We start from the raw sequence: 26357 nt of genomic DNA, 5'->3' as shown, positions 1-26357 counted from the left end.
TTAACCTTTACAAGGCTCAGTTCCCTTGTCTGTATTTCAGAGACAACGTCTGGCCTCCCTGGTTGTTGTGAGAACAAGAGACAGTGTGTGGAGGTCCATCCACATTGTGTGATGGGCTCAGACCTGGCACTGGGTGCAGCTCCAGGGACTGGCCCACGGCAGGGAAGGGCAGAGGCAGTGTTGCTATCTCCGACTTGTGCCTCAATTGGAGACCTGCCCAGAGCCCGCAGGCTCTGATCTCACTCAGCGCTAAGCCAGCTTCACCTGCTATCAAGCTCTATTACCCCTCAAGGAAACCTATGTTCTCATTTCTGATTCTATTCCTAGTTGATGACAACAAAATCTATGTTTAGGATGACGCTGGGTTTTGGAAGGCAACTGCCCTGAAGGTTGAGGGTACTGGAAAGTAATTTCCAGCTAGATCTAGGCTCCCAAGGAGAGAAATTAATGCATTTTTCTTGGATGAAATAGAAAGGGAAGACCTTTGGTTTGAGAGACAACTCTAGTGCAACTGTGAGACACATTACTACCAGGATCAGCAGCAGCAGCCTCTTAACTAGCTACTGAATGCCCACCACATTCCAAGGACTTAAGAGACACCATCTCTGCCTCACATCAACCTGCAAGGTAGTAATCACACACAGGTCAGCCTTTTATCTGCCAGATGACAAAAATATAGGTTTGGAATCAGATCTGACTTCATTACTTACTGGTATGTGACATTGGACTATGTCATGTAATCTTATTGAGTCTCAACTTTCCTATCTCTAAAATGGGTTATTGAATTAAATGAGAGAATGTATGTATAACTGAAAACACACAGTATGCACTTTACAAGTGTTGCTCACCTCACATCTCCTTTCCTATACTGTGCTGTTCCTGGCCCTATGGTGGGCATGGAGAACAGCAATGACTCAGACCAAGTTCCTTCCTCCTTGGAGCTGAGATTCCCCTCTTCTATATCAGGCTGGGTCATTTCTCAGTAAGGGAGCAAAAGGTCTGGGGCAAAGTCAGAAGGTTGGGAAAATCAAAAGGCTGGAGATTTGCTAAGGACGTGACAGCCTTGGAGCACTCTCCCCGGGGGGCCCTGCCTTCCTCCCCTCTCCTCCATCCATAACTCTTATTTTCAGCATTCAATTGTCCAATGTTGCCAATGAAGATCAATGGGTGAAAGGTAATTTATTCCCTATTTACATGAAATTGCACCATTTCCTAAACCCTTTTGAGGATTCACTCCCTGGTGAGTGGCCGGGCTAGAAGCCTGCTCCTGCTATAACTAAACAAATGGATTCCCAGAGAGGGCCAGTGACTGGCACAAAATCACCCATCAGGCCAGTGTCAAGCTCGAGGAAAAGACCCTGGACTCCTGACTCCTCCTGGCCCAGTTCTTTGTCCATTCTATTCCAGTGTGTCTCCTGGTAATGTACCTTTTAGGTAATACTGTCAATCAAACTTGAGTAGACTGTATTGAAAATTTATTTCCCATGGCTTGTAGTTCTGCTCCAGGTAATAACAGGTTGTGGTACCAACTAATTGAATTTTCCAAGTATGGGTAGTCATATTCTTTTGGTTGCCAGCTATATACATCCAGCCCAAACTAGCTTAAGAAATAAAAAATCAAACAAAGTTGGGGGTTACGGGTTCCCATGACAGTGGGGGCCCTAGTTGGTATCATCAGGACTGTTGCTGCCTGGCTCTTGATTCTTTCAGGCTTCTGCTATGTACAGGCATTCTCACAACTTCATTCTTAGAACTTCATTCTTCCGTTTTATATGACTCTTAGTGTTATGATGAAAGATAGGCCCATTTGAAACTTTTTCAATAGTCATTTGCTTTAAGAAAGCAGCCTGACCTACTGAAAGAACTTGAAACATTTGGCGAAATTCAGCAGCTCATTAAGCATCTCAATGGTAGCAGTCAAATAAAAAATCACGAGTCAAGTTAAAGCTATCACCCACTTCACTGAGGTAATATTTGTGGCCTCTCCAGCTTCAATTTGAGAATAACCTCAAGGTTATTTTCAAAATAGAAAAAGACATGCAGTGACAAGCACTGGGGCTGGTGTCAGACAGGGGAGATTCTGTGCATCCCACTTCCTTCACTTAATAGCTAGTATGTAATATGCAACTAAATCAGTCATGCTCATCTCTGCCCTGCTTCCCTCGGTAGGTAACTTTGTTCAAAGGACAAGGTGTAAAAATGCAAAGGACGATTATTAAGGTTTTCTGAAAGTAAAAGTTCTTATGAAAAGCAAGAAACTGCCTCAAATCCATTTTTTAAAGGAGTTGGCTACAAACTAGCTACAAGTATTAGGATAATAACCATCTCATAGTTTCCTTAACAGCAACAAAAGTCAAAACAGTAGTCATCAGAATTAAGCTCTTTATTCATCTTCCTTGTTTCAAAGAGTCAAGGTAGTTCTTATAGTACAGAGAACACTTCTGGCACTTGGTATCACAGAGCCAAGGCACGCTCAAACATGCAGACCCCCGCATCCCACTTTGAGTCCTGGAGGAATGGCAGTTATAGAAAACCCAATCAGGGACAGAGGGGAAATACCAGTGACATGAGACCCCCCAAGTCAAGGCTTGGCTTTAGGCTTGGGCTGTGATCCTGGGACATTCAGGCAGGACCAACCAAGACAGAGAGCAGCTCATTCCCAGGAAGTACTGAGACCAGCCTGGACATACCCTCCCCCCACCCTCCTGCCGATAAGACTCATTTAGGGCCAATGTTCAGCAGGCTGAGTGCTATGCAAGCCACAGAGGGACACATCACGCTCTTCCTGCTCTTCCCACAGGGAACTTGCCCTGGCCTCTCAGTTACCTCCAGGAGGCCAAGGGTCTGTGACCCCTTTGTTCATTTAGCATAACTTTACTGCTGTCTGTGCTGTGCCAGGCCCTGTGCTGGGTGCAGAGGGCATAGAGAGGAATCAGACACAGTCCTTATCTTCAGGAAATTCAGAATATGATAGAAAAATCATATATTTCTAAGTAAGTCATTGTGATTCAAGGTAAAAAGGATGCAGAGAGGAGTCAGACTTGGCCCTCAAGGATTCATAGCCTAGCAGAGGCTGAGCGGGCACAACATGGACAATAACTCCAGGCAGCCTGTGGTAAGGCCACAGGGAGGCATGACCCGACAGCCACTGACTAACACAGGGGGGAAATTTACAGCTTACTGGAGAAGACCAAGCAGCCTAATCTAGCCAAAGTGGAAGTAATGAATCTTACTGCCCTGGGGAGGGGACTGTGCACCCTCAGGCTGGCCTCTGTGCATCCCTCGGACTACCCAACAGGCAGGGTGCAAGGTCTCTTACCTCTGGCTGCAGGTGCATGATATCCTATAGATCTGAGGGGAGACTGGTGACCAGGAGGAACAGGTCAAAATAAAGGGCCTGAGGTAAACGTTAGGAGCCTAGGAATGTGGGAACCAGCAGGTTGAATGAGTGGGAGGCTGGTCTGGGCATACACCAGCAGGAGGGCAGCCTTCCTGCACTCCCAGTGGTGGGCCACCTGTGCTGGATGGATCCATCCTAAGGGTCCAAGGACAGGGTGGGGGCCTCTAGGGGCAAAGGACCACAGCCTACACAGTCCTCTTATCATGCCGCTGGATTGGAAGCCTCCAGTCTGCTTTCCTCTTTTCTTCACAGCTGCCATCACCTGTCCTATCTTTTCCATTCTCCCAACCTGAGAGTGGCTGAAATGGGTTCAGTTAGGGGAACAGTATCCTGGTATAAGTCCCAGGGTCCTGAAGACCTTGGCTAACTGACACTAACAGAGTTGGAGGGCCTACAGCTGTTTTTAAAGTTTAAGACAGCTTAAAGTTTCAGGGTTGGGCAGGAACTTACCAGCAGCCTAACCTGTGCAGCCCTCTTTCCCTCCCAAAAACGTCTCGGAGAACAGCTCCAGCCTGTTGTCATTTCTTCTTCACAGCAGCTACCACCTACTCCATCTCTCCTGCCAAGGCTCCATGTCTGCGCCCCTTCTCTCTCTTCCTAAAGGCGTCAGGACTCCTACCTGCTGTTCTTTTCCTTCACAGCTGCCATCCCCCACTCTGGTCCTCTCTCATCCTCATTCTGGATTACCCCAGCCCTCTTTTCTTGTCATTCCTGAAATATGCACGCAGGCCCTCTGCCTATTCAGAATTTCACTGCTAGTCACTAAGCAGCAGCAAACATGAGGCAAAGGGGAAGGAGAAAGGGGAGGGAAACTAGAGGTAGATGAGACATCTTATGAGAACAGTGTGGTCCACACGGGCATGTGACTCAGCACCTGTCCCTGACTCCCTTCTTGGGTGGTCCCAAGAAGTCTTCATATTCTCATTCTCTCCATCCTTTAGCTTTTGTTATAGAACTTAGCCATCTTCCCTATTCCTATCTATTTGGGGTACAGTGCTCAGGAAAGCTTTGCTTAACAAGGAGTTTCCACTACTGAGGAGGGGGCAGCCCTTTTAATCCTCTCCCCTCCCCAGTTCCTCCCTGTACCACTAACTCTGCCCACTCCCAAACCCCCACCCCCTCCACTTGCCAACTTGACAGAGGTCTTCTTTGACAGCGGCTTCATTTGAAGAAGTAGAGATGAGTATTCATTATTTCACCCAACAACTAAAGGACCTATATGCTAGGCTAAATGTAAACACAATGAGGTGTTGGTGGCAATGAGGAGCCACAAATGACTTTTAACAAGGGAATGGCAATAGAAAGTGCCTCACACTATGCACAGGCACTCAGTTATAGAAATATTTACATAAACGTATAAATGAGTGAATGAATGATCATAACTGTGTGCTGGGAAGACAACTTTGGGAAATTCGTATGAGAGGCTAAGGGAATTTTTTAAAGCCCCTCTAAGCCCTGGGCTTAAGCCAGACGCTAAAGTAGGTGAAGTTAATCTCTACCAGCCTCTTAGGCTGTGTTCCATGACTAAGACTTGCTCTCCAGGGTCATTACCCAGCAGCAAACATATTTACCTGATACCTGTTCAAGGCATTATCCTCCCAAAATAGGGACAAAAAAGAAATCTCTCATGATAGAATATCTGTCACACTCTATGGGAGAAACAATCTAAAATAAGAGCAGCCATCTGGTATCATCTGAGACCCAGCACTGGCACAGTTCAGCCCCAAACCTATCACACAAAGAGGCATCCCAGTAGGTCCAAACAAATAGGCCTGAATCAGAGGTTTGGGAGTCCAGAGACCTTCCTAATGGTGAAGAGCTTCTCTACAGGTAAAGCAGTGGCTGGGCCAGGACAACATTCTGAAAAAAACAAACTGGGAAACTCAGCAGCTTGGACAAGCCCTGGGGAAGATGCCTGCAGGCACAATGAGATACAGTGAAGATAATGACATCAGGAGCTACGAGCACTCCAACTTAGAGCCCAGCATCTACAAACTAGCTGCTTATTTTCTCCTCCTTCTATCCCTATAAACTGCGAACTGCTTAAGGGCAGAAACTATGAGAAGTTTTGTCCAATGCTTTAAACTCCTAACCCATGTTCTTTTCCCATCAAGAGCTATCCTAATAAGGGAACTTCAGGTTCATCTTTCATAGGAGTCGTGCCATCAGAAATAATAAGTACCATTATTAAAGACCACTGACACGGAGCTTCTCACTTTCTTCTGAGGAAATAATGTTTTCTGGATAGGGGAGGGAAGGTTGAGCAGAGGGGCAAAGCTGGAGCAGACAAGTGATCACATGATTCTACTGTTCGGCCCAATTCCTCTAGAACAGGGAGCCTGTAGAGCTCTGAGCATGATTGGAAGGGTGTGGGCATCTTTTGTTACTAAAAACAGAACAAACCATCCAGGTCTTCCTTTGTGCCATGGCATCTGCTTGTAACCTCACACTTGGATGAGTGGCAAGTCATTTGAAAAGATGAGTCCTCTGACTTCCATTTTGAGATGAGAGTCACATATGCAGCCAGGACTTGCTGATCACATAGCATACGGGCACCCTGACTTTCCTAGACCTGGGAAGAAGAGAAATCACAGAACCAATCCTCTCATTTTACAGATGGAGACCTGAGGCCCAGAGTTCACGTGACATGTCCAAGGTCCCAAAACAAGACAGTGGCAGAGCCAGGATTATGTCATGGTCTCTCAATTCACAGTTCAGTGCTCCTTCCCCTGCAGTAGCTATGGCAAGATTTTCATTTTGCTCTTTGGAGGAGAAGCGGAAAAAAAGGTAGGGGGCAGAATGTTTTGGATTCTCTGCAGACTTCAGTAACCTCTGTTATCCTGGCCATGGTTGCCTGTTATGGTAACCCTTCTATGAAAAGATGGGTCCTAAGCCAATTGGTTTTGAGTTGGCTCAGTTCTGACCAGAGCTGGAACAGTCCCCGTTCACATGGCTCAGGATCTCTCGGTCTGTGAACAGGCGGAAGGCAATCTGCTCACACTCCCTCTTCGTTCCACATTCAAACAAACACCCAAATAAGCCCTCCTTCTCCAGAGCAGCCAAATCAGAGTAACCACAGGGCCCGCAGTGCAAGATCCAGGGGCGGGACCAGCAGGCAGCCTCCAAGGGGGTCTGGTTGAGGTAGATGCCTAGGTCAACCCTCCGTTTCTTATTGGTTGGGTGTGAGTACAAGAGCCATGATTCTGACCGGGTTCCAGCTTCCAGCTCTAGCCTCAGTGATCTGCCCAGGAGAGGGATCTGCTGAATGGTAGGAAAATCTTTGCCAGTAGGGTCCTGGCACACATGTGGAATCTCCAGGGGCCGGAAACTCACCACACTGCCTTGGCAGCCATGCGGGGGCTCACAGAGCTGTTGGCTCAGGGCTGGTCTCTGAAAGCATTCACCGTGGTCAGTGCTAAGAGCCTCTGCCCGGCGCCTGTTTGGTGTTCGGGCACTACAATACAGCACAGGTTGGCCGGCCCTCCTGCTCACCTCTGCCACTTCACACTCCACTGTCACTATGGGCTTAATCAGCCTGCCACGCTGCCATGTGGCTCCTAGGTCGTCACTGTAGATCATCAGGGAATGAGGCCTGACTTTATATGGTATCCGAAAGCAAAAGAACCAGTAAGGGATGTAGTAGGCGTATGCAGGGATGACCAGCCTCCCGGACTGCAGCTGGATGCCATGACCCGGGCCCACAGCAAATGTGGCCCAATGCTTGACCTCTGGGCCAATGACCTCCTCGGTCAGGTCCCTCACTTCGCTCCATGAATAGCCAGCATCCTGACTGCAGATGAAACAGAGACGGGCAGCATTCCTGCCTGTCATAATCTGTTGACGCTCAGTGACATGGCTCCGCACGCAGATGAAGAATAGGTACACACGGCCACTCTTCTGCTCCCACACAGGACAGGGGTTCATGGTCCGATGCCCAGGTAATGTGGCTTCCATCAGTGGCTTCAGGGGTTCCCACTGGACAAGGGAAGGGAGAGAGAGCAGGAGTGAAAGACTAATAGGAAGACAGGAGGCTCATTAAAAGATTAAAAGTATTAGGACCTCTCAAAGATAAGAAATAAATGGTAGTGAAATCTGTAAAATCATGAAGGCCCAAGTGTTGACTGAATTCTCAAATATTATATAAGTTATAAAGTTGCAGAGAGGTAATGCTGGACATTGTACATGCTGTCTCCTCTGTCTGGAACACTCTTCCCCACTTTGCCTAGATGCCCAATTCATCTTCCAAAACAACTCAAAATCACTTCATTTATGAAGCCTCCCATCAAACTCCCTCTCCATCCCTACCAAAGAATCAGTGGCTTTCTCTTTGTACATATAGAAGAGTTACAGCACATATTATATATCATACAGGCAGACCTCGGAAATACCGCAGGCTCAGTTTCAGATCACTGCAATAAAGGAAATAGCATGAAAAAGTGAGTCACGTGAATTTTTTGGTGTCCCAGTGTATATAAAAGTTATACTTACACTATCCTGTAGTCTATTAAGTGTGCAAAAGCATTATGTCTAAAAATCCCCAATGTATATACCTTGATTTAAAAACACTTTGTTGCTAAAAAAATGCTAACCCTTATCTAAGCCTTCAGCAAGTTGTAATCTTTCTGCTGCTGGAGGGTTTGAAATATTGCAAGAATTACCAAAATGTGACACAGAGACTTAAAGGGAGCAATGCTGTTGGAAAAATGGTGCCGACAGACTTGCTTCACGCAGAGGTGCCACAAACCTTCAATTTGTTAAAAACACATTATCTGTGAAGCACAGTAAAGGGAAGTGCACTGAAACAGGTGTCTGTAATTTTTTTATGTGACTGGCTCCCTTCCTGGACTGAGTCTTTTGAAGGTAGAAACCAATTTATTCTACTTTTGTATCACCAGTGCCTAGCACATGATGGGGGCAAAATAAATATTTTTATAAAGAAAGACCCCCCCCCAAAAAAAAGCAGAAAGAAAGAAAGAAAAGAAAAACAAATGGAAGAAAAGCACAGCAAGGCAGATAAATATGGAAGTTTTAGGCAAATAAAGGAAAATTTAAGACCAAGATTTTTTTCCCTTCTTCTACTACCCTGGGAAGGCAATTCATAAAAGTGTCATTAAAAACATGGAGTGAGAGACACCTAGTTCAACCCCTGCCTCCATCACTTGTCGTGTGATCTAGGCCAGGTTACTTAATCTTAACTTTACCTCCATTTCTTTATCAGTTAAATCGAGGACATAATAACATGCTCAAAGAGGAGTTGTAAGGATAACATGAGATAATGCCTAATCCGACATATCATAAACAAATACCTAATTTCCTTAATATATCTTTAAAACAACATTTGAAATTGGTATAAGAAATTTTCCAAAAACCTAACAGAACTGGGCAAAGACCAAGATCAGACAACTCACAGAAAGAGAAAAAAAAAAAAAAAGAAAATATGTTCAACCTCACATATAAAAAAGAAAAGCAAATTAAACTGGCATAGTATTTTTCATCAAACAAATTGGCAACATCATTAACTCTGACAATATTCTGTTGACAAAAATGTGAAGAAACAGGCACTCATATGTGGATTGGAGTGCAAAATGCTTCAACACTCATGAACGTCATATCAAAATTATAAATGCACTTATCTTTTCCCAGCATCCCCCATTCTGGGAATTTACCCTAAGATATATCTGCTCATCAAATTAAGTATGTATAAGATTACTCACTGTGGCATTGCTTGAAACAGCACAATACAGTGAACCCAAATATTCATCAATAGGGGACTGGTTAAATGAACATACAATACAACAGGTGAAAAAAGAGAAAGGAAAGCTTCTGTATACTGATATGGAAAGATCTCCATAATATATTATTAAATGAACAAAGCAAAATACAGAAGAGTGTATAAGAAACGTGAAGGAAAAGGACTTCCAATTACAGCAAACTAGGTATGTAACCAAATCTTCCAAAGAAAAATAGGCTAGATAAAAAATTAAAACAAAAACATCTATTTGGAAGCACCAGAGAGCAAACAAGGTGATGAAGAATTTTGGCCAAGAACTGAAACAGTTCATTCAGAGAGGATGACCTGGTATTTTAAGTACCTTTTCCCCTCAGTATGTCTACTAATTTTCAAAGAGGTAACTGAAAGGCTAAGAAGCTGAGCAATTCATCTGACAGCCCTATGGGGCTAGGAGGACAAAAATTAGAGGCCCTGGTAAACCCACCATGCTTTGAGTTGCAACCTTAATATACACAGCAACAAAGATGCATGCACATAGTACAGAAAAACATGCGCAGAATATTCAGAGCCACATTATCTATACACTTAATCACTAACCCAAATATGCAACAAATATAGAATGCATCGATTCAATGTATATAGTCATACAATGGACTATTATATAACAATGAAAATGAACAAATTACAGCTGTACATAACAATCTGAATAAACCTCAAGAATATGGAACAAAAGAAGCAAGACAGAAAAAAAGCCAAACATAAAGAATACATAGATTAAAAACAAGCAAAACAAAACTCTAGAATCAGACTAGTAATTACCTTTGGGAAGAAGAGAGGGGACAAAAGAGAAGCTTCTGAGGTGCTGGCAATATTCTATTCCTTGAGCTGAGTGGTGAGTCCAGAAGTACTGGCTTTGTCAATTTACAAAGCTGACATTTATGTTTTGTGCCTTTGACAATTATTTTTTATGTTTTCTGTATCTATGTTATCACTTCACATTTAAAAAAGTTTTAAAAGGGGGTATTAAGACTATCTACTTGTATTTCTTTGTTTCTACATGAAGAAGCACTAGGAGGATACATAAGAAATAACTGACTGCCTATAGGAGGTAGAGGACTGGAAATGGGATGTACACATTTCTATACCGTCTTTATCCTTCAGCCCTATGAATGCATTATCCACCCACAACAAAAAATTTAATTCCTGCATGAATGAGCAAAACACATTATTAAGCAAAGCTCAGATCATGGAATTTCAGAGTCATAAGGACCCAGTGCTAACACGTCCTACAGAAGATTCTCCTCTAATTCTTGTGGATAAAGGCCATTCAGTCTCTCCTTGAACTAGTCTAGGGACAGGGAACTCACTATGTCTGGGGCAGCCCATTCTATGACGGAGTACTCTGTACAATTGTAAACAGTTCTAACATATGTGCCAAAGTCAACTTAATTACTGGGCAGAAGTCCACCTTCCTCCATGAAGCTTTCCCAGATTGGCTAAGACTGCTTCCTAAATCCCCTCAAATGGCTTTGTTCCTCTCTGGAAAATATACGCATGAGAAGTCCACATTGCTGTCTGACCTGACTGCATTTTAAACCATGGAGACAGGGACCTCGCTTCCCTGTTTACTCTCAGAAAATCAAGGCCCGGAAGGCCACCAGCGGGAGAGGGCAGCTAGGCCTGCCTCGAGGAGGATAGAAAAGGCACCCACAGAGCTGACTCCAAAGTCTTACAGATACCACAAGAGACAGGAGATAAACAAAGCACTGTGGATGTCAGAGAAGGGAAAGATCATGTCTGATGTAGAGAATCCAGGGAGAAATCACTTTTGGTTCTTCTTACCTTCAACACACCCACTTCAAGTGTCAGCTTAGATGCCATGCCCCACACAATAGCTTCTCTATCTCCAGCTGCGTATGCACTCCTAAGGAAACACCCATTCTGCGTGAACCTGCCTTGTGACACTTTGTGGATTCTGTGTGGATGTTTTGGACAGTTACATCTATGCACAGCTTTGCTTTCTCTTTGCAATTTGGTTGAGCAAATTCTTCCCAAAGAGGAGTCAATGTATGAAGGCTCTTCTCTGCCCTCCTCCATACATGTCTCTTCTCTCTTTCAAGTGCCAATAAGACCGTCTGGGGAGCAGACTTAATTTTCCATTGTCACCCCAGGGATAGTGTGCCTGTCTTCTCAGCACCCTGTGTGGAAACCAACACTTTATGGATAGCACTCAATATGTGAGCTGATGAGAAGTAACAGGTGCAAACTCATTTGGATAATTAAGATTGCTCAGATCAACAATCTTGAGCGGGAGCCAGGAATATTTAAGAATATCCATCAGCACTGCTATTCCTTTCAGGAATAGGAGGGGAAAAAAAATACTGGGCAGTCCAGTTGTTGAGAAGTCAGAAGCTCAGCCATCCTTACTAGCTGTGAAGAGAAAATTCTTTGGGCCAGATATGTCTAACATAAAGTTGACATGAAGCTGGAAGAAACTGTAAACAAAATATGAAAGCATTAGAAGCCAAATGACCTCAACCAGGTGGGGCAATGGGACATAAACAAGCTGAGGCTTGACAGAGATAAAACAAATCTTGGGCTTAAAAATTTAGATGGAGAAACATGAATAAAGAACAACAAATGTAATGGCCAACAAGCATATGAAAAGATACCAAACATTGCTAATAACCAGGGAAATGCAAATTAAAATCATAATGAGCTATCACCTCATATTCATTAGGGTGGCTACTATCAAAAAAACCAAAAAGCAAAATAAGTGTTTGTGAGGATGTGGAAAAACTGTGTATTGTTGGAGGGAATATAAAAAGGTGCATTGTGGTAAACAGTATGGAGGTCCCTCAAAAATTTATAACAGAATCACCATATAATGATCAATTCAACTTCTAGGTATATATCCCAAAGAACTGAGAGAAAGGTCTTGAAGAGATGTTTGCACACCCATGTTCCACAGCAGCATTATTCACAATAGCCAAAGGTGGGAACACTCAAGTCCGTCAACCGATGAATGGATAAACAAAATGGTTAAATGTTATAATGGACAAACATACAACAGAATATTATTTGGCCTTTGAAAAGAAGGAAATCCTGACATATGCTACAACATGGATGACCCTTGAGAACATTACGTTAAGTGAAATAAACCAATCACAAAAAGACAAATACTACATGATTCCACTTAAATGACATAGCTAAAGTAATCAAACTTATAGAAACAAAGAACAGTAATGGGTGCTAGGGGCCGGGGGAGAGGGAAAGTTGTTGTGCAATGAGCTGTTGTGCAATGAGTATAAACTTGCAGTCGTGTACTAAGTTCTTGAGATTTGTTGCACAACAATGTGCATACAGTTAATGATACTGCAATGTACACTTAAAACGGTTAAGATGGAAAGTTTTATGTTAAGTGTATTTTACCACAATTGAAAAGGTTTTAAAAGGAAGAAAAAATGTGAAAAAGGCTTGGAGGTTTTAGCTGACCATGTACTTAATACTTGGGCAGCTACCCAAAAAAGTAAATGCTACTTTACCTTAGCCTGCGTTAAAAGGATACAAGATTGGACAGCCACCTGGCTGTTGAGCTGGTCAATCTATCTCTGGGGCCATAAGTTCAATTCTGAGTACCATACTTCAAAAAAGGACACAGACATCCCAGACCAGGTCCCAGGGACAGTAATCACAGTTTTCAAGGGACCAGAAACTAAATCAAACTGTAGCCGAAGGAGCCACTAAAAGAACCGAAGCTGTTGAAGCGGGTGTGAATATCGCTTTCAGGTACGTCAAAGTGCAGTTCTCCACAAGAGGGACTTTATCTGTACAATGTACAGATGGACTTCCCCAGAAGGCAGAAGACCAACAGTTAATTACAGACAAGTGCAGATCATCTCATTCCACACACACACACACACACACACACACACACAAAGTTCAGTTGCCTTAGGATTAAGGCAAAACTCATTGGAGGAGTTGTGTAAGCAGACCCTTAATAGAAGATGACTAAAGTTGAGTTCCTACTATGTAATTGCGATTATTAATTATATTCTGCAGATGATGAAACAGAGAAGAGTCAATTATCCGAGGTCACAGCCGATAAATAGGTCTTCCCTGACTTCATAGCCGTGCTCTTAACCACTAAGCTATTAGTAGCTCCAACAGAATACAAAAAACTTCTTTATTTGGGAAAGAAGTTGACGGTTCTTCTAACTTCAAGATTCTACAATTAAGTACATCAGAGAATGAATGTGAATAACATGAAGAGAAGGGAGGATGAGTTAAAGTGGATACATTTGTTAACGTGTGTGACTACCAGATAGTGAAGTTAAGTAACAGGTATGGTCTGATAACAAATGCTTAACCGCCCAACTGTCAGTGACAGAAAGTAAGGCAACATAACCACAGGCATGGCCTGTCCCGAAGGAAACAAAAGAACTAGAACTCCACGCTGGGCTGCAGGACGCCAGTAATATAAGCTGAGGTTTGACCATGGGACGCCATAAGAAAAACTCATGACAAGGTGTAAGAGCATGGACTGGAAATTCCCTAAAGTAAAACACTTCCCCACAGGGAAATGTGGGTAAGTCATCAAAAGCAAAGACAGGGGTTGCTGGCAAGACCCACCTTCAGCAGAATAGCATTTGCATTATAACAGCAAAACAAGGCATCCCAATGGACATGAAGTTTTAACGGTGAGATTTCTGTGGGCAGAAAAGCAGGGCACATTATGGGGATTAAAGTGCCTGTTTATTAAAAATGTATGTATGTATGTATGTATGTATTTAAGTCTCAAATCCATTGCCTCACTTGATCCTCACTTCAGCCAGCTCTGAGAGATAAAAGAAGGCAACAATAAGAAAAATGGGATCTGAACTAACCCTGTAGCTCACAGGCCCAAGGGCAGCAAGGCTTCTCTCCTCCATTAAAAACACAGTAAAAATGTGCTACTTAGGGACAAGGGCTCTGCCCCTTATAAGTTCTGCCCCTTATTAGGTGTGTGCTTAAGGGAAGTCACTTTAATCCTCAGCTCCAGTTTCCTCTTGTAAAATGGGGACAATCATATGCACTTCACATAAAGCACGGAGGAAGAAGAGGAAGAGGAGGAAGACAAGGAGGAGGAGGAAGCTAAGCAGGAGGAGGAGGAGTAAGGTGGCTGTTATCCTCCCAGCATCTTCTGCTAGCTGTGGTCTTGAACAAGCTACCTATCTGCTGGAGCATCAGGATCCCTCATCAGCAAAACTGGAATAATAATGCTTACTTCTTTTGTAACTCATGAGGATTAAAGAGAATGTCAGTGAAAAGCACACCACATGTTGGTTGAATCTAACGAAACATAGAAGCCTCTAGTCAGAGACTGAGTTTGAAGCCTACTTTTACTGCTTTATTATAGCTGTGTGACCTTGAGCAAGTAGCAACCTCTCTGAGCCTCAGTTTCCTCTTCTGTAAAATGTGACTGACAACAGTTCCTACATCACAGAGCGGCTGTGAGATCCAGTGTGCCCATGGAACAAAATAAGTACTCTATAAGTGAAAGCCATTGCTTTTACTGTTTTTTTAACTCCTCAGCTCTGACACAAGCTTTTTCCTGCAGTGACAGGAAAAGGCACAGGCTTTGACACGCTCTGAGCAATGTAGAAACCAAGGCCCAGGCCCAGATCTGGGATAGGGAGTCACCTGTACTGAGTGCCCAGTCCTCAACCCTCGCCTCAGCACCAGGTGGAGCGCATCCTCATCCCTGCTCGTAGAGCGCTTCTCTGCAAAGGCCAGGAAGGTGTGGGCAGGGGGAACGTAGATCAGGGCTGGGATCCGGTAGGTGACCCCTTTCTCATCTTCCTGCTGGAACAGAGGGCTGCTGAAGGAGCATGATGTCACCTCTTCCATGACCTCTGCAAGGATAGGAGGCAGCTAAATACATGTCCACATCCAAATGTGGCTTGTATACAAGTTCTGCTCTATCATCCATTTCTGGAGATCACTAGAAGGCACAGATGTACTTAAAATGTTTAAATTTTTATACAAAAGTAACATCATGATCTCGACAGCACAGAGCAGGCAATATACATTCTCATTTAACAAGTCTCCCCTCCAGACTCTGTGGGACTCCTGTCAAGTGTCTCTCCAGGGAAATTCTGCATGTGCCTCTGCCAAGCAGGCAGGGTATTAAAAGCCTAGATAGTTTCTAATGTCCATTACTTGGCTTGGAATTTTTAGGCCTTTCAGGTAATATAAATATAAACCCAAATCCATATGAGGGAATGCTTCTACTGGAACCTAGGATAAGAGGCAACCTTTTTCATCTTTGTCAGTAGCGAGATTTCTTTTTCCTGCTCCACCTGATAAGAGGACATAGATTTTCAAGGCACCAAGCTTCACGAAGGCGTCTCAGTTCTAACCAGAGTCTAACCCATGTGGGCCCATAGTTTCATTCACTGTAACAGTAGCCCAAGCTTCTACGTAAGTGGGACCAGCAAACATCCAGGGCATCTGAGGTCAGGTAAAGGGGCTGACTTCTCTGGTTTTCAGCTTACTCTTGGTTTTTTAGGCCCCTGGGGATTTCTCTTACTTTCTTGCAAATTCAACTACAAGGGACTTTGTTATATTTTACCTACCATTTTACAGGTTAGCCAGCCTGCCATAATGCTGAAAGTGGAAGTCTCTAGCTACATTTCTCAAAGAAAATCAGGTATTCAACTTCTCAGAGGTCAAAAAACAGAATCAAGCCAGACAGACAGAATCAGGCTTAGAATTTTTTTCTTTTTTCTCTCTCACTATCTGTCATCAAGCCCTGTCTTCCAAATCATTTGTAAAAAATAATGAGGCTGTAAGAACAGGGCCCATAGGTCTTACTCATAATATTTAATAAATATTTTTGAGTGCCTACTCCATCTAAGTCAGGCCATAAGGTAGGTGCTGAGCAGTCAGAACCAGAGGTCCCTGCCCTCAAGAAACCCATATCCAAGTTGGGGAAACAGACATATACATAGACAAGTATAATACCATGTAGTAAGTGCTACTTTAGAGGTCAACATGAGAGCATGTAGGAAAACAGAAAAGGGCATCAGTCCAGATCAAGGCAGCAGAGGAGTTCTGGAAGAGTCGTAACTGAGCCAAGTCATTTCCTGTCTCATATCCTTAAACTCTGTGCTTGGAACATTCAAATTGGCACTGTCCTCACTCCCTCACCTCCTCCAGATCTGTTCAAACATCATCAAACCCCTGAAGACTTTCCTGATGACTCCCTTGCCCCTCTCGATCCTCTTTCCCCACTCTATTCTCCATGCCACTCATCACTGATTTATTAGACTTGTTTAATATGCGCTACAGGATAGAAGCTCCATAAAGGGCAGGGATGTGTCTGTTTTACTCACTGCTACACCTCTACACCTATAACCATGCCTGGTAGTTGACAGGCACTTGACAAACATTCATTGAATGACTGAATGAATGGGCGAGCTGGATCTTAAAGGATGAATAGTGGGTTAGCCAGGTGAAAGGTGAAAAGGAGAAGGGCAGAGGGGTGCGATGCAAAAAGCCTAAAGGTCACAGAAAACATAGCAAGCTGTGGGGACTCTGTAATCCAGTATGTCTCTAGTGGAACGCAAAAGCTGTGAGCAAAGGTGGGATTGAAGGGGTCAGGCGAGTGCAAATCCTGGGAGGCTTTGATACCTCATTAGGGTGTTTACCCCACAGATAGGGAGCCATTCAACAGTTTTTGGCAGAGGAATGCCATAATCAAGTATGCATTTTAGACTATTCTCTCAGGTAGCCTTCTGGGCAATGAACTGAAGGGGAAAGTTGCATTGTCAAAGGCTACAGACTCCTAGTGTCAATCAGGACAAGCTTTGTCATCAGCAACATGAGTGATTCATTCAGTCACTTGTTTCTAACTTAAAGAGAGAAGAACCGTGGTTCGTTATCTGAGGCGGGTGGGGAGGTGGCCTCGAGTCCAGAAGCAAAACCTCCCCTCACTCCAATTCTGGGCTCTCAGTTGTCTTTCTCACACCGTACCTGAGCACACCTCTCTCTCCCCTGTTCAGGCTCTCCTGCTAGAGGGTCAGGCTTTCTCCTAAGTAAAGATCTGTTCCTAGGCCAAGCTGGTGTAATGGTTTAGAATACAGAACTGGACCAGACCAGGACTTCATGAACCCAGGCACGTTATTTAACTTCTCTATGCTTCCAGAGCCTCATTTATAAGATTCAGTACAATGGTTGAGGGAATTAAGTTAAAAAGCTTACTTAAGAGGCTATTACAAGGCCCATGACATAGTATGAGCTCAATATATAACAGTTATTATTCTTAGACTGTCAGTCACTGCATATTCTAGTTTCATTCCTTGAAACCTGTGGATGATGATGATGATAACAACCACAGTTACAACTCCCCTTCTTAAAGGCATTTAAATCCCTCTGCATCTCTGAGATTTAAACTCTTAGAAGTCATACGAGTTAATACCAACACTATTATTCATCAGCCAACACATGATTATTGGTTAACATCAAAAGAGGATGTCTCTGAGTGATACAAAGAATGGAGCACAGGCTAGGCATGGGAATGGGTGGGGAGGACCAGGACAAAGAAAAGGGAGAGAAAGTGGAGAGAGCACATAAGGAGAAATACAAGTTCTCACTGTGTGACCTTGTGCAGGTCACTTAATCTCTCTAGGTCTTAGATTCCTTGCTTATAAAATGTGACCAACAATAATATTTATCTAAGATTATCGAATGAAGAACCACTCAAAAGTGCTGTATAAACTTTAAAACACCGTGTAAGTATTATAAATTCCGATGTCCTCACAATTTCACTTGCGGCTTTGCTATCACTGTAACAATTAGAGTCCCCATCATTCTTTTTATTAATTATGATTATGCTGATCATGTTGATGACAGTGTGCAACACAGGTGGTGGCTCTGGCACTGATACCCAAACTATTTCACACAAACTATATGCTGGGAGCTAGGGATAGAGAAGAATCAGATATAGTTCTGCTCTGGAGCCGTTCATTTTAGCAGAGAACTCAAAGTTGTTAACTGCTGCTCCCTATAATCACCTTTCAGTCAAGCCCTCCATGCTCTCCTACTGGGAGAAAGTATAGTGTAGTTTGGTCTTTGAAGTCTGACTTGGCTTTGACACTTACTAGCAAATCACTTTACCTCTGAGCCTATTACCTTATTTGTAATGCGGATAATACCACCTATTTCTCAAGCTTTAAGAACAATGTAATTCCATAGACTCCAATAAATTCAGTGTAGCTGGCAGCCTCCAGTGAACCCCAAAAGGAGGCCTCTCTCATTTACTCACTCCTAACAAATAAAACTTAAGGGGCACCCATCGTCAGGCCTCTGGAAATCCTGTAGTCCAAACCCCTCTCATGGAACACATGGTAAAAACCGATCCGAAGGGCATAAACTTCTCTAAGGCCTCTCAATGAGTCAGTAACAAAACCTGGACCGAGGCCCAGATCTAAGTTTCAGCTCAGGGCTCTCTGCAGCCCACAGACCCTCTCTAATAAGAAGGGTTTTTCTAGCCTCAGTTCCCTTTCATCTCTAAATAAGTTTGGCTTCAGTCGAAGGAAAACAAAAACATAACAAGCCAAGAATACTTTCTGGCTATGTCTAAGACCCAATATTCCCTGTAGACTGGATTTCCTAAACCCAGATGGTGCTGCCCAACCTGTTCCCACAGTCACAGTACCCCACTTTTCGGGGGCTCTCCAGTCTCCCTGCCCCACTCACCTCCGCGGGACGCCAGCTCCGCCATCTCTCTCAGGGCAGATCTGGGCGCGAGGTCAAGCTCTCACGTCTCGGACACCAAAGTCCGGGAGAATGACCAAGACTAGGGAGACCGAGGCAAGAGAAGGACGGCGGACACGGACACAAACAGCCGAACAGTGCAGGATAAAGCGGGGGCGGGCATGCGCGGAGGCTGCGGCCGGCAGTTGCGGCCGTTGGTTGGCTGCAGCGGGGAGTCAGCCCCGCCCCCACCGGTCAGTGCAGCCTTGAACGTCTCTCCCCACGCCAGCCTTCAGCCACGTCCCAGCCTAGGCTTGGGACTTGCCCCTTCCTTTCCGGTCACCCTCTCCTGCCCAGGCCCCGGTTCAGCTCCTAATGGCCGCGCAGCTCCCTGGCTCCGCCCCTCACCCTTCCATTTCCTGCCCCCCTCCCCGTTCACCCACCCCCGCTTTTTTGAGTCCCCTGTATCCACGCTCTCACCTATTGGTCGCCACTCTGATGCTAGGTATCACTGCCTAAAACTTCCCTGGACTGCTTGAGAGTCGAGCAAAAGTTCCGGGCCTCGGAGAGGACTTCACAAAAGGGTACAGGGGTCCAGAGCATTGGGGAACCTACCCAATTCAAATTATATTCATATGCGTTATTTTATGTATGTATGTATGTATGTATGCATGTATGAATATATTTTTTGAGCAAATTGTATTTGATAACTCGCTGAATAAAATAAAAATCCGAGTCCATACTGATATGCACAATTGAATAGGAGAGAAAAAACAATTCTTCCTATAGTAGAATTCCAATTAATAAATGTAGACAGTGTGGAGACTATTTGAACATAATATGGTTTCTGAACACCTGCTTTCCTTCTGGGAGCCTGGAATTTTGATACGTGGTAGGCAGAGGGTTCCCCCATGAATAGCCCCAATAATATGGGTCCTGAGTCTAATGGATTCTCTAGGGAGAAACATGGCACACACGCTCCATTTGCATTGCTGGGGTAAACTGTATTTAATGAGATCCCTCATGGACGGAGAGAGCATAAGAAAGCCTACACATGGATTCCTTCAGACTCTGCCTGCATCTTTTTCTCTTACAATCCAGTGTGTGTCCTCTCTATATTGCTATCATAGATCTTAGCTGTGAGTACAACTATATGCTTAGTCCTGTGAGTGCTTCTAACTAATCTCTGAACCTAGGGATGAATCTGAGTCTTGGGAACCCTCAGCCAAATACCATATATAAAGATTTAAAACAAGTAAAACAATAATACCATGTGTTGTTAATGCACACATGTGTGAAGAAAATGCATAGGAATAATAAATACCAAATTCAGGATAGTAGTCATTTCTGAGAGTGCAGAAGTAGATGTGATTAGGGATACCCAAGGGACTTCAACTGTATTGGTAATTTTTTTTAAAGGTGGCAGTGGGCTTATGGGTGTTCACTTTATTATTCTCTAAACTTTATAATTTGTCTGAAATATTTCATTTTTAAAGAGTGGTTCTTACAAAGTCCTAGGGTTCTTCATCAGACTTCTTCAAACACATAATCACCAATTCTATGGATCATCAAGTCAACTTTAGGAAAATATCTAAAGTGAATTCCAAATCTCTCTCAGTTCTTCTTTGGTGGTCTCAGTCTAATGCTGAGGCAGTGAGGTTTAGCAGCAATCTCTATATTTGGAGGTGAAGAGATCTTGACTCCAGTCCTTTACTTCCTACTTCCTAGCTGAGTGACATTGGCAAGTTATTTAACATCTGTGCCTCAGGTTCCTCATCTGTAAAACAGGCACTCTTGGCCCCACTCCTCATTTAAAGATCAGATCAAATACATTTCATTTCATGGAGGCCTACCAGGCCTCTGTGCTAAAATAGTTACTCTCTCTCCAGCCTCCACAGCACTTTGTACAGATGGTTTCTGAGGCATAACTCCAAGTACAGCAGGATATATTAGCAACTGCACACTCTACCGTGGCCCAGAAGGAAGTCAAGAGTGATTCTATCATCCATAACCACACTGGCCAGTGAGTTGAGGTTCACCTGAGTAACTTCCAGGGCTGAGGTGATACCATTGATGGCTTCAGCTTAAGTCAGGAGCAAATTTCAAATCAACATTTCTAACAGGATGACTCTCAAGATGGGGATAACCTCCTGCAGAATGTGCATAAATGAGTCGGTCACCCTCCAGGAAGCTCCCCTGTGTAACCAAGGGTAGCCTCATTTTGGGGCAATCTCCACAGTCACCTAAGGGCTACATGACCTACTAGTGGTGTTTCCTTAAACACTTGAAGGTTGCTTATGACCCTCCATATGTGCAAGACACCATGTTTTCAGGGCAGAAGGGGCTAATGCCTGGCTTCCACAAAGGAAATACAATCCTGGGGGCATATATGATGTCCCCATTTATCATTGTTGGGACCTCCCAAGTGGGATCTACATCATTTAGAGGACACAGATTGACAGTGTCCCTAATGTAACTGCCTGCCCACCTGGTAGGCCTCAGAGTTCCCAGGTCATTTAGAATAATTGAAATCAGTCCTTGTTTTTGAAGATTCCCTGGTAACAGTCCAACCTAGCCCATTTGTCCATGTCACCAGCCAGGTGGCATCTATCCATCCTACAGGATGACTGAGCAATAGCTACAAGAATGGGGGTGAGGAAACATCTAGAGGTTGTGACATGTGTTTTGCATGAGGTACAGGGGCTGAAATTACACCTGATGTTTTTGCATGAGAGGTATAGGAGCTGAAATTACACCTGACCTCTCAGTAGGTTAAAGGGAATGTTTAAAAGGAATCAAACTGTGGTCAGAGCCATCAAGTGGTGGATAGCAAATCCAGCAGTTAGTTAAGTTTAAGGAGCTTGCAACAGTTTGAGACAGTTGTACTAGGCCATTTTTCTTTGAGAGGAAGCCTCCAGGGGTGACTTCTTCTAAATTTTATGATCTAGGACCATGTCAAACATCATCAAATATACAATTGATATCAATAACACATTGATGTGAAAGCCACAAAGCATTAGTACACTGAATTCATTTAGAGGCTCCCCCTACAGGTCATTTTAATTTTCCTTTCCCACTGCAAACTTGGCCCAAACCCCACCAGTTGAATTCAGACACTTTTCCCCCCACCATGGGAATCCAAACTAAGCAGTTTAAAATAGGTAAGTAGCAGGCCACAGTCACAGCCACAGCCACCAAGAGATCATGTTCTCTTCCAGCCGTAAGTGTGAGAGGCTAGCCTACACGGGGCAGCTGGGTAAGGACTTTTCTGACTCCTGCTCCAGGGTCAGTGCTGCCTCTTCCCTTGTGTACTGCTTGGCTCCTACAAGCATCTGCAGATCAGAGATTTCTATTTTGGGTATATTTTTCACCCCTCTGCATACCACTGTGGATCTGCCCCACAGTCCTTGGCACTTTTGAGCATCCCTGTGCCCAGTGCTCCCTGTCTCCATGGGACTAAGTAGGATGGTGACTTAGATGATTATATCCAATACAGCTATAAAAGGGGAGTCTCTCCCCTCCTCAAAGATTCCCCCAGCATACATAGCTTCCTTCCTTAAATCAGGAAAGGGATCAGGTCATGCATTTACTTTTGTTTCAAATGGTTACCTGCTTGGACTCAACAAACTCCTAATATTTTTGGTCCACTCAAAGCTCTATATCCTGATTGCGACACCACTTATTCCACCTTTGGGGAATCCTTTACTCATCAGTCACAGCCATAACTGCCTTCAGCTCGGGCCACAGGCTTGCTGCCTCATTATCAAAACATCCTTCCCTCCTTCTGGCCTTAGGAGAATGAGCAACAACCTAAATCCCAGTTGGGCAGTGTGTTTCAATTCTACCTCTTGTTGCTTAGTCTCAAAACATTCATTAACATGTAGGACAACCAGGGGCCCTTATTCCCCTCCTTTCTCACTAGCATTTGCTACCAGACCCCAGGTTACCTTCTTATATTCTCACCTGGCCCATGTCCTCTCTCTTCTGAAGCCTTGTCTGTCAGGATCCCATCCCTGCTACCAGACTGTCAAGAGTAGTCTATGAAAGGTCTAGAATTTGATCCTACTTGCAAAACGAACAAGTTAACCTATTATTTTTTCACAGATGCTGGCAGATGACGTGAGATTCCTGAATCAGAGACAAAGAACTTTATTGCTTATACTACAGTAAGCAGCAATGGGCAAGTTTGTGCCAGTCCCCCCTTCACCCCCCAACAAGTGATGCAGGTAGGCCTAGGTGGATGCCTACACATGCAGTGGGTTGTGTCACAGGAAAACCCTGAGCTTGGGGGATTCAACACTTTCACAGTGAACAGTAGGCAAACCTGCTCCTAGGAAAGAGACATTACCTCATCTCTCAAGGTTGCTCACTACAAACAGAAAACACTGAGATAAGGCATTCATGTGAAGCAAGAACATGCAGGGATGCTCAGGGTTCCTGGCAGATTGCTTCTCCCAACACTTTCTCATTCTCCAGTGGGTCACCTCTGACAGCATTATAAACTAAATCCAGGGCACTAAGAGCCTGAATACTGATACTGAATATTATTCAATACTAATCAGTGGTTTCCCAGAAGTTTGTCAGTCACAGGGAAATTTCCCTCAAAGAGCCAAAGCTCCCTTATAGCAGCCAAGACATTCTGCAAAAGACCCTGAGACCTTTACTGTTGTCTCTGAATGAATCTAAAGTTGGCATGATAGACTGCAGGAGGCAGCAAGCTATAAGACAATCTAACAGTTGCCTTTCTTCCTTAACAAGCCTTATACCCCAGAACCTCTCCTCACCCAAGTAAACCAGACAAATTTCTAACAATTCACATAGTTTCCATTCACAGAAGTAGGGAATTTTCCTCTTTTCATGTTTGTGTAGGTGTCTCTGTAACTGCTGTCTGAAAGGAGGAGGAACCTGTTGCCCATCCGGGATGAATATTAGTGTATTACAATGGGGTGGATCTGAAGCTGACTGCCAGATGAGTGAGGAAGTCCTCCTAATCAGAAGAGAGTGAGCAACCACCAGTTGCACCTTCTGAAGAACTGTCTTTGAACCTACTTCCCGGTACTCAGAGCCTACAACCACCTCCCCAATCCTCATTAACAGGCAATAATGTATTTAAAACATTATTCTGAGAAGGGGGTCATAGACAACACTAGGCTGTCAAAAAAGATCCATGGCATTAAAAAAAAAAGGTTAAGAGTCCTTGTCAATTATTCTTGAAGTAGTTGTGAATATCAGAGGAGTCATCTGAGCACATGTGCTTTCAGGCTGGATTATTAAGAATATTTTATTTAATAACACTAAAGGCTGTTAGTGGGGATAGTCTTTTACAAAAAAATATTGTGATATTAGCTGTTTTCCCAGATAACTTCCATCAAGGAGACAAGGTTGGAATCAGGGAAGGGGGTGTCTAGCCAGGGGTGAAGACATGATAGAGAGCTGGTGAGAGAAAGAGCTCTAAACTGAGTAGGAACTTGGACCCAGAGAAAAATACAATTTGCATGTATTCAAAGGAACTTTTGCATTTTCTTCCATTCCCTAAGGTTGTTCTGAAGCAAAAAGATTATTTCTAAAATACATATAAAAGCACCAAACATCAAATACACATTAGCAGCTCAAATTTACAAATAATGAAAAACATTAGCTGTCTTTCCCCACTCTCCTTAGCAGCCTTACATTTTTGGGAAGACCTAAGTCCAACCTAGGCAAGTGTGAAGGGTTGAGAGCAAGGAGGAAAACGTGATGGGCATCAGGGTTTCCTGGTGGGAGGGGTGCTGCAGACCTACTCAAGAGAGTGAAGAACAGCCCAGCCAACATTCAAAACTGGCTGGAGTGACCAGCTGGTTGATGCATGTGTGAAATGCCGGCCAGAAGCACTCTGCAGTGCCTCTGCAGCCTCACAGACTATGCCCATGCCAAGGCTTGAGCCTGTTCGAGTGATGAGAAACTGTCCTAAAATACCATAATTGGATAGGTGGGTGGGTGGAGGTACATGCAGGATGACCACATGGCTGGGCTGCTAACCCACTTCTTTACTTATCAAATTGATACTGCCAACTGGTTACTGGAGTCGGGGAAAAACCTTAAGGGATCCATGTAGCTGAAGAAATCTCAAAGTGGGGTTTTACGGGCAGATTTAAGGGATTATAGCATTCATATTATTCATAATGAAAAATGTTTTATACGCAGGCATTTCTGGGGGGGGGTAGGGAGTCTTTATAATCTCAAAGTATACATTACTGAAACTTCTCTGACAGATTCAGACACTTGGACCTAGAGAAAGAATGAGATTTGCTCAAGGTCACAAATTAGAATAAAGCTGAAAACAATCTCGGTCTCTTGTTTCTCACTGGAGGACCTTTTTCCCCACTCTCTCCCAAACCGATTCCTCCTTTGGGATAGTAAAAAACTAGAAACAAACAAACATATCAATTAATAGGCAAATAGTTAAATTAAAACCATCTCTACTGTGGAATATTATGCAGCTTTCAAAAGTGCATTGACCTATGTATACTGACAGGGAAAATACCTAAGAACAATTAAGTTAAAAAGACACAGAACATATTTCAAAATAATTCAATTTTCATTAAAAAAAAAAGTGAAGATACACGTTTGCATATTTAAAGAAAAAAAGTATGCATGGTGTGAAAGAATTCCAAGGAGTCATCATGGAGAGGGCTACTCCCTGTCCACATCACAAGCCTTGGGACCCTGTGTCTAACAGTAACTCCTTCATTGTAAAAACACAATTACCCGATTATACACTTTCAAAAGCTTCAAGTAGCTGACAGAATAGGATCACCACCTAAAAAAAAGAAGAAACTAGAAGCTCAGAGAATTACATGACTTACCCAGGGTTTATGGGAATAAAGAGTACAGAATTCAAGGCTTCAACTTCCTGTCCAATGATGTTCCTCAAACCCCCACTGTGTGGTGCTAGATAGGACATTCCCAAGTCAGAGAGGAGAATGTGCTAAGTGTGATTTCTTATAAACTGAATATAGTTTTAGGTACTAGGCTCAGTTGAAATTGTACTTACGTAGGGCTAGAGCAACAATATTCCCATAGGTCACAGTATCTGGGCAAGTGCCCAGTTCTTCTCTGACCACAGTGGGAAAATACTAGAAAAGATGCTGCTCACAACTCTGGAGCCAAACTCACAAGGTTTAAATCCCAGCTCTATTGGTAGCTATGAGACAATTATTCAATTTTAGTGCCTCAGTTTCCTCACCTATAAAATGGGGCTAATACTACTACCTACTATCTTAGGACTGTCGTGGGCATTAGTGAGCTAGTACATGTAAGGTACCTGGAACACTACCCGACACAAAGTACTGAGTGTCATTATTGTTATCACTGGAAAGCTAGTAGTTCCTCCTCTACAGGTCCTCAGGGACCTCTGATCTGTGAAGCAGCCTAGAAACAAAAGGAACCTATAGTAGTAAGACAGTTAACATGTACTGCTTTGTTCCTTCCATCAAGACTATGACTCCA

The 26357-nt window shown here is 43.7% G+C and overlaps 1 protein-coding gene across 3 annotated transcripts; it reads right to left on the bottom strand.

Moving 5' to 3' along the window:
- Positions 1-2368: 2368 nt before the first annotated feature.
- Positions 2369-19262, bottom strand: NEU3 (neuraminidase 3). 3 transcript variants are annotated; one of them, XM_010973140.3, is made up of 3 exons: positions 18873-19262; positions 14814-15025; positions 2369-7375 (listed from the first exon to the last, which is right to left on the bottom strand). In XM_010973140.3, the coding sequence occupies exons 1-3, from the start codon at positions 18895-18897 to the stop codon at positions 6314-6316; spliced, it is 1299 nt and encodes a 432-aa protein (XP_010971442.2). In that variant the 5' UTR covers positions 18898-19262; the 3' UTR covers positions 2369-6313. The 3 variants fall into 3 exon arrangements, with proteins under 3 accessions (XP_010971442.2, XP_045364732.2, XP_010971444.2); XM_045508776.2 differs by lacking the exon at positions 18873-19262 and adding an exon at positions 13764-13840 and having other exon boundaries at positions 14814-14830; XM_010973142.3 differs by lacking the exon at positions 14814-15025.
- Between the last annotated feature and the right edge of the window lie 7095 nt (positions 19263-26357).

The sequence above is a fragment of the Camelus bactrianus genome, chromosome 10 (genome assembly GCF_048773025.1).
Source record: "Camelus bactrianus isolate YW-2024 breed Bactrian camel chromosome 10, ASM4877302v1, whole genome shotgun sequence".
Lineage (NCBI taxonomy): Eukaryota > Metazoa > Chordata > Mammalia > Artiodactyla > Camelidae > Camelus > Camelus bactrianus.
The sequence above is the reverse complement of the archived record's forward strand: the minus strand, read 5'-3'. Positions and strand labels throughout refer to the sequence as shown.

Bases quoted from the DNA above. Each gene is read 5' to 3' on its own strand.
- NEU3 (XM_010973140.3), bottom strand. From the start codon at position 18,897: ATGGCGGAGCTGGCGTCCCGCGGAG. The intron at 15,026-18,872 runs GTGAGTGGGGCA...CTATCCTTGCAG, and splicing joins GGAGCTGGCGTCCCGCGGAG to AGGTCATGGAAGAGGTGACA. The intron at 7,376-14,813 runs GTGACTCCCTAT...TCCCTTGTCCAG, and splicing joins GGACTGGGCACTCAGTACAG to TGGGAACCCCTGAAGCCACT.